Here is an 8,985-nt window from a genome sequence, read left to right as displayed (position 1 = left end):
ATATATATAACATTGTGCATAATCTTTTATATTTGCTATAAGTTAAAAATAATAGATTTTAAAACAATTGCAGGCTATTATACCTTTGTCACATTTTATTGTTAGTCAATAACCTATTTTCACAGTTTCACTTATTATAATTATTTAGTTTACAATGTCTTTTACACTATATCAATAATCTCTTTTTCACTCTTGATATAGTGTTAGAGATGGTTGATATAGTGAAAAAGACATTGTAAACTAAATAATTATAATAAGTGAAACTGCGATTATAGTAGGTTATTGACTAATAATAAAATTTGTCAAAGGTACAATAGCCTGCAATATTTTGATAACAAATGTTAGCTGTGATATTGTAAATAAGTTGATAGATACTTGAGAATGGCCGGAATGGCTGAAACGTAGGAGTTGCAAAATAATAAAGAAGTGTGGGAATATATAGATATTTATTTTTTTGGGGGGGGGGAGGGGGTTTCCCTATTAACTAGTTTACTTACTTTTCCCCCAAAAAATTATTTATTTTCTTAATCTTTCTCTTATTTTTATTAAGAAATTACTAAAAATTTATAGATAACGATATAAAATATTATAACGGTTATTGTTATAGGAAACGTTTTTAGATATTTTAAAAATTAAAAATAATTTCCTTTTAAAAAAAAAATTACTACGCAAATAACTCAGCCCTACACATCTGTTCTTTCTAAAATAGAGGTGTTATTGGTTTATGCTTAAACATAGTGGTGGGTCGTTACTGATGTCATTCATAAATAATGAAATTTGGTGTCTCCTACTACACGCTACGGATGTTTGTAAGTAAATTCCGTCTCATATGAATGTAACCTTACAGAAAGTTATTTTCATCTGTATATTTGAATATGAAGAAAGTATATTAAAGTTTTTTTCATTAGTGTCTTGATTATTTTTCAAATGTGAAAGGCACCCCACTATTATACCAAGATTCATTATTTATAGACAACTTCATTACCGACCCACTAATATGTTTAAGCATAAATGCAATAATACCACGTCTTTTAGAACGAATAGGTTTAGGTATTTTTTGTTGTTTTTTTAAATTAAATTATTTTTTATTTTATCGTTTTATTTTTTCATGTATTGTCATTTTATGTTATAAGAGATTGTCATTCACTGGCATTTTAATGATTGTGAATGGAGTATTGATACTTTAGTTAAAGTATCGTATCGAAAGCAGTTTCGTCTGATTGAAAAATGATTTCGTGTTTGAACACCTATTAGTTCAGAAGTGTGAACAGGTGCTGTTAGGAATTTGTTATCATACATTATGAGGGATGTGCATCATTATTCATTGTACGATTCGAAGTAATGTTAAAAAAATAATTATAACCCCTTATGTAATTTTAATGTTTAAACTACTAATTAAATATTGGTGACCTCCTGTGTCATATTCATGTTGATACCAAAGAATTAAGTTATGTTTTTTCATTTAATTTGTTTGTATTTTATCATAACATATTCTGCCCTAATATATCTCTTCAGTTCACCCTATTTCTTGAGCAAGCATAAACTTCATGACAGCGGTCTACTTGATGTTATAAAAATGCCAAAAAAACCATTACAACTTCGTGATAGCTTTATTTAAAAAACAACTGTCAATCATGCGTGTTGAAAGTTCCTTAAGTGTATTTCAAGTTGGACATTTAACACAAACTGTTCTCTTTTTTTTTTTAGTTAATACCAGATTGGCCTGGTTGATATAACCAAAAAACAATGGAAATACAAAATACACCCTTAACTATATACAACGTTATAATTTAAAAAAAAAAAAAGATAAAATGAATATATACAAATAATGCTTCCTAATAAAAGAGAAAAGTAAAATTAATAACAAAAATAATTATACTCGTAGACCTAACAATTTCCCTTTAATGGGTAAAAAAAAAATTAATTTGAAAAAAGACAAAGGCAAAAAAAAAAATAATAAAAATAAAACAGAATTAGTGTGCATAATAGAATAAATAAATATATAGAGAAATGCTTTATTTAGCAATGTTGCCCAAATACATTGGGTTGCTACAATACACAGCGTACCAATTAATTCATGATCGGACTTATATACAATACATATATTCAAATGATATATAAAAAAAAAAATTCTGCTACAGTTTAACATAACAGAATGTCCTCTTCAGTCATTAGTCAGATATTGGGTTTCCCAAGTTGTCGGTCACTGCTCCTTTAACTGTCGGTAAATGGGAGTGGAACTTCATGAACCGTTTTTTAAGTAATCCTCTATCGACTCCATTGGTAATTCATGATGCAATTGGCTATTTCTTATGAACCAAGGAGCATCCATTGCGATTCTTGGGACTTTATTTTTAAATGATTGTAATGGATGCCGCTCCCTAGATATCACAGCCGTAGACCAGCAGTGGCCTGAGAATTGTTTTAACAATTAGAACAGTTGTTTCTGGTTTAAATTTGGATCTTCTATTTAGGATAGGATATAGCATTGCTCACCTTGCTTAAGTTTGAATTAGTTTAATGTTGAACAGTAAACATTCACCTTTTAGTGGAAAACCCTTTTCCATCCTTACCACCAATATTACTATGGTGTTAAATAACTGTAGTGTTTATTTTAATAGTAAATTAAATGTTATTTACATTAATATTTAACATACTAATGTCAGATATCTAATAATATGTACAATATCTTAACTTTAACAATACACTTTGTTTTGGTTAATTCGTTCCCAAAAATGTTAATGTCCAATTTATATAAAAATAGCTAAGATTGACAACAAAACCTTAAGATTGTTACAATTCATTATAAGTTAATGAAACCCCCTGTCCCTGACTACATTATATCAACATAAAGCCTACCTTATATGACCAATTTATTGTACGATGTAAATACAGGTATAACAAACGCGTCTGTGTTATTGTAATAATATTCTCCTATAGCAGTCAAATATTTACGATATTGTCCGTGTACGAAGCTCTTAAGTGTAAAACGTTAATAGATACTAATGCACAATGCAATTGATTCTCATGACGACCTCTAGCAGCCCTACCAGTTAAAGAGGTCATAAAATGTTTGTTTATCATTTTGAGCTTATATTGTTTCAAAATACTCATGTGATATTATTTAGTAATTTGAGACATCGGATTTGAAAATCGTTGTGTAGTTAGCACCAAACAGCACAGATACAATGGACAGATCGTGAGACACCCCTAAGCACATTGCCCTCCGTTTGCTTAGCTGAAGTCGGGTAGTGATCCATAATGGAAACTAAACATTCACATTGATAAAGAAATAATTTACCAGCTGTATTAACTCAGGTATCCGTTGGTCTGGTCGCTATTAAAGAGATCTTAGGCCACATATTTATTGGAAATTTAATTATTAATACTTACTTTATTTTATTTATTTATTTTTTTTATTTTAGTATGTATGAGATCATTCATCACTATTACCTATTGCCCACAACTGTGTGGCAGATTGTAATATCTATCAATAAATAAATCTATCAATTTCAAAAAAATTATTAATATATTTTAAACTTATTTTGGAACATTCTCCAGTAGATTATCTACTTATTTTTTTGGGACTCGGTATTAATTAATCTTTTTTTTTTGTTTCAATAGTTTTTTTTCTACCTACCAACGTTTCGACACTCTACACCCTTGTCAAGAATAATCTATTAAAAATACAGCCGTTTTTAATTGTCTTAAAATACAAATTTACTTGCATCAAATATTAATTTAATAATATTGTTCTTAACAAACAGTCCTGAGACAAGGTATCTTTTTTTTCAATTAATTTGTATTCCTATTGAATTCCTTTGACGGTTAAGAGCCCATTTTCTTCTAAAAATATAATTTAATTTAACATATTACAATGTAGACAGCAAGGATAACTACTATCATATAATTCTTTATATTTATTGCCAAATAATAGATAGAAACCATAAAATTTAGTTAACTATCATTTTGAAATCTAAATAATCAAAGGTGGTTAGTAGAAGAACACCTAGTTTCGTAGAAGAAAAAAGATTTGTGAACTTAGTAATAGCCATGGGTTTCTTGCGGTTTATTTATGGTTCTAGGTCTTAGAAGTATCAAAAATAAAAAAAACAATAACAAAAAATTTAATTTAATTATTTGTCTTAATTCTGTGTTTTAATGTAACCTCCATTCAATAATAACGGTATTCAAAAATCCAATCTTCAAGAAAAGTTTTACAAAAGATTTTTATATTATATTAAAACCTATTTCCCCTTTAAAAAAATGAAGAACAGATAATTATAAATTTTAAAATTTCTAACAGTTTAGATTTACAGTAAGCATAACTGAGTTATTTTTATAAAATAAAAATCTTTGAAATCCTTTTATCAATTTGAGTTTGATTGTATGGCGTTGCGACATGTAGTAGTGGTAGAACTTCAATTTTTCGGACTATGTAATTTTTTTAATTCCAGCTAACAAACATTTTTTTTCCGAGCGGTTAACGCATTTTTAAAAACTGAATTTCGCATTTTCCAAACTGAAAATAATATAAAATATTCATTTCTCGAATATGTTTATTCAAAGCCAAAAAATATACTGGGACAAGGGATAAAAAACCATATTGGACGTTAAATGTGCGTAATAATATATATAATGTTTGTGGAAGTTTTTCGGAATGAAAATAATAAATATTATGAACTTTGTTTTGAACGAGATTCATTTTTAATTATTAAATATTATTGAAAATCATTGTGGTAAAAATCCTTGATAGTTTGCAATAAAACTATGTAATATTTTTTTCCACTTCCACTGTGCCCTAGGAACTAACATTTCATGTTCTATGACCAAGCAAAAATTAGAAATGAATTATTAATTTATCATTTCAAAAAATCGATTTGATTTTCTCAGTAGCTATCCCTATCGAGTATGTGTTGATTATCGAATTTCTCTTTACTTGGGAAGTAATATTTTGACATTGACACTTACAGCTTTTGGAACTACTAAAGATGCTTAGTATCTAAGGTAAATATAACTTCATCAAATGGAAATACCTTTGGTAGGATTACTAACATCTTCACAACACCATGGGAAGACCGGACTGATAGGAAAATTTCTAAACTGATTTGAATTAGGTTATAATGATCACTTTATCATATAAACTAATGATGTCCAATTCTAGGTATAATTTCCCAGGAGGAATCTGCAATTAAAGTGGGAATTTACGTATTTACAATGAAGCCGGAGTTGCTGGATACTCCCGCAGGGGAAGGGTTGGGAACGAGTGGGGGTAGAAGAGAGGTTATATAGGGAGGACACTGAGGCCGGGTGGTCATTGCTAGGTAGCCGTGTTATATAGATTATCGTCCATGAAGAAATTATTCAGCAATTCAGCCGCATACGCGGCAGTGAGGCAAACGGATGTGTATCACCCCACGACGGAGCCGGTCCAGGAGTCGCTGAGCCCAACGCAAGCTGTCTTCCACAAGTACCTCAAGGGGAAGTTCGACGACAAGCCAAAATGTAAATATTTACTCTATATGATAGCTGTTTATAGTTGAGTAGCTGGCGTAAGTACATAGAATCTAAGAGCTTTATCTAGGTCAGTGTTGCCTCTGGTTCATTGTCCGTTAAGATTCGAATTTGGTTGAGATATGTTCTCAAGTCCCAACTCATTCGAAGCACATCAAATATTATTTCGATTGGAATTGGATCCGCATATTTTCCATTCTTCTTACTCGCAATCCAATAAACAATAATTGACTACACATCAAAACCCATGTCTTAAAAAAACCACTGACTCATGATTTCTTCCATAATTGCTTTAATTTTTTTAACCCATAAATAACTGAAATAGGAATCTAATAAAAAACAACGACCCTTAGATATAAGATACATAACGGGACTAAACACATATGCTGTAATATTCATCAATAACGTTTTTAATTCAAATCTGTTCTTTTTTTTTTCTTTCAGTTTATTTTTTACTAAAATGTCATGCATAGTTATAAACAATAATTTAGTATAAAAGAAAAATGAACTGTACATACTAATATTTATGAAATAAAAACTTTTATATTAAAAACAATAAAATATAAAGTAAACTAATGCAAAGCCTGTGGGATCGACCGAGTCCATTCCTAGCCGATGTATTCACGAGTTGTGTACTGATTCTCTGAGTTCAGAAAGTAATAGGAAAAATCTAAGGCATTCCATGAAGATTTCTTTTAGTATTATTCGTTTGGTAAACTGTCGATATTCTAATATGGAATGATACTTCAAGGTTTATTTATTTAAAGAGTGCAAGAAACCACAATACCTCCAATTTATCATCACCATAAATGTTTTTGTTTTTTTAGAACAATTTCTATAGCTTGTTTAGAAACATAAACAAATATCAAGATAATTAATTAAGTATCAAAATATCTTTTTCACGAAAATTTTTTTTTCATACATTTCAAAAAACAAACTACAAATTATTCTTTATATTTATAGTATCGACGAACAGTTAACATGCAAACCCCAGTTTCGGACACATCGATCAAAAAATCAAAATTTGTTTCCTAAATATATAAATTATAAGAAACGCTAAATATTTGCCTAGTATAACAAATCTCGTTTAGTTACATTATAATAGCTGACATCACTTTAAGAAAGCTTTATTTGTTTTCAATTCCTTCTTTGAAGCAAATCATTGCGTAAATGTAAATGATGCCTCGCGATGAACAAATTATTACCGACTGTAAACAAAACATTCCTTTATCCAGTCTCGCTGTAATTTAATTTTATCAGAACTGACTCATTACAAGTGTCATTTAGAAATATATATAATAATAATACTATAAAGGTAATAGTAGTAATAAATATACACAAGTTCCTTTTAATTTTAAATTTATTCCATCTAACATAGGAATTTATTCTGGAAAAAATCACGAAAATCAATATTCAGGGATAAATAGAATGGAAATTTTAATTTATTTATTTATAGTACTTTATATTGCCATTTGTTTGACTTATTTATGTTTAAAGATAATGAATAAAAAATAATTTTAAAAAAACGCCGCCACATTTTGACAATTTTTATTTAAAATATTTTATATATAAATAATTGATCGCATAATTTCAAATTATGCAAAAGATGGCCAGGGTTGCGGTCAAAAGAGAAACAAAAGTAGCTTACAACTATTTATTTTTCCAAGATTCACTCCACTTTGTGAAGCTTCATCAGGGTTGTTCAAGTTGATAGCTTTAGAGATCTTAGAGTCTGTTATACCTAGATTCTAAGATCTCTAAAGCTGGGTCTAAAGAGGGACTAAAGAGTCTAGGTCTTACAGACAATGTCTTGAATAGCCCTGATGAAATTCTACAAAGTAGGGCGAAACGTCAGAAAATAAATTGTTTTTAATTACTTTCGTTGCTCTTCTGACCATCTTCTTCATAATTTATTAAAAATACTGTGAAAATTGAAATTTCTTCCCCACATTTCTTATTCATACTTTTTTTTTATTTTTAAATAAACCCTTAAAAAATATGAGATACACGATAGATCCAAATATTTTTAAGAATGAGGTCGCTAAATTTCATAAATATTCTATCATTTAGCCTGATTGAATTAAATAAATTGTCCATCATTGATCAGTAGTACTTGTAATCAATGTAGTTTCATTTATTTGTATTATGAATGGATAAAATTGTAATTTTTTATTTTAATTCCCTTTAAAAAATGAAGGAGATGATTAGAAATATAGAATTTATATATACATGGAAGCGAGTCCTATTATGAGCGATTTATTTACTTTTATTTAATTTATTACTTGTTTCTAGAGATTATATGATATTCATATATTAAACCATATATTGTATTGTTAATAATTTATTTCCAAAATTTGTCTTATATATTTTTTTTAAAATTAATCACATCCTCATAATGTATAACAGTGGGTCATTTAAATGTATATTTCATTAAATGATTATTTTAGTCAGTTCCTTTTTTATGCGGATTTAAATTAAATATCAGAACAATAAATTTCATACAATTATATTGTATAGAATTTCGAAATATTATCTGATATATCATTAAGGCATTACTCGGATTTTTTACGCCCTAAATAATTCTAATAGTATCTACTACATATTCAATATTATTAAAGTTTCTTTATATCGTATATTCTTAAATTAATAGCGTTTGAACATTGAACTAGCGATAAATATATTTGTATTAACACTTAAAGGGTCTTGTTTTGATATTGATGGTACCTACAATTGCTGTAAACTATCCTGTGACTTACCAGGAGTTCGGTACCGACTGGAAAATTCTATAACGTAATCTGATGTTCCCGAAAGGGTAAATTCAAAGGTTAAAGTTCATTTTAAAAAAACGTTGAACAGACAACCTGTACAATCGTTATGGTTAAACGAATCGTTCATGAATTTCGCTTATCTGGTTGACATTTATTCCGCGTTACACAGGTGTATGTATCTCTCCAACGCATGCCTTTTTTTGGATATCACATTTTAAATGCAAACATTGGTACATTCCTATCTAAACGTTGTTTCTTTTCGTATATCAATTGCTTTTGTTTTTTCGTAAATTACATTATTCCTTTTTTCGTACTTGGTTTCTTTGTGGTTGAATTTCAACACCGGTATTCGTTGCTCAGGAATCCTCAATAGGTATTCAAAATTTTTGACTATACAAATATATATATATTTTTTTATGTAATAAAGGTTTTTTATATCTTATAAATTTTAAAATTACAGTATTGAAGAAAATTACAAAAATCAAATTGTGTTATAACTAAAATTTAAAAAAAAAACATAAACTCTCTCCGACCTTATTTTAAAAAATATAATTTGATGGGGAAAATAATAAAAAATAAATAATAGCAATTTATTCTTCATAGCATTCTTCGAAAAATAATTTCCTTTCTTCAAATATTTCTAAAATAATTGTTTGTTAATTACCATAAGTTAAAATCTATATTATGTCATAATAGTTAATAA

General features: G+C 28.3%; 1 protein-coding gene across 1 annotated transcript in view; it reads left to right on the top strand.

Annotated features, from left to right (window-relative positions):
- Positions 1-5,306: 5,306 nt before the first annotated feature.
- LOC106690774 (scavenger receptor class B member 1) overlaps positions 5,307-8,985 on the top strand; it is a 45,525-nt gene continuing 41,846 nt past the window's right edge. The window contains exon 1 of the mRNA XM_014436323.3: positions 5,307-5,505. Within this exon, the coding sequence (XP_014291809.1) occupies positions 5,352-5,505 (154 nt within the window). The 5' untranslated portion in view covers positions 5,307-5,351. The remainder of the gene's footprint in view (positions 5,506-8,985) is intronic.

The sequence above is a fragment of the Halyomorpha halys genome, unplaced genomic scaffold (genome assembly GCF_000696795.3).
Source record: "Halyomorpha halys isolate HHAL.00 unplaced genomic scaffold, Hhal_1.1 Scaffold1870.1, whole genome shotgun sequence".
NCBI lineage: Eukaryota > Metazoa > Arthropoda > Insecta > Hemiptera > Pentatomidae > Halyomorpha > Halyomorpha halys.
This window is presented reverse-complemented; position numbering and strand designations above follow the sequence as displayed.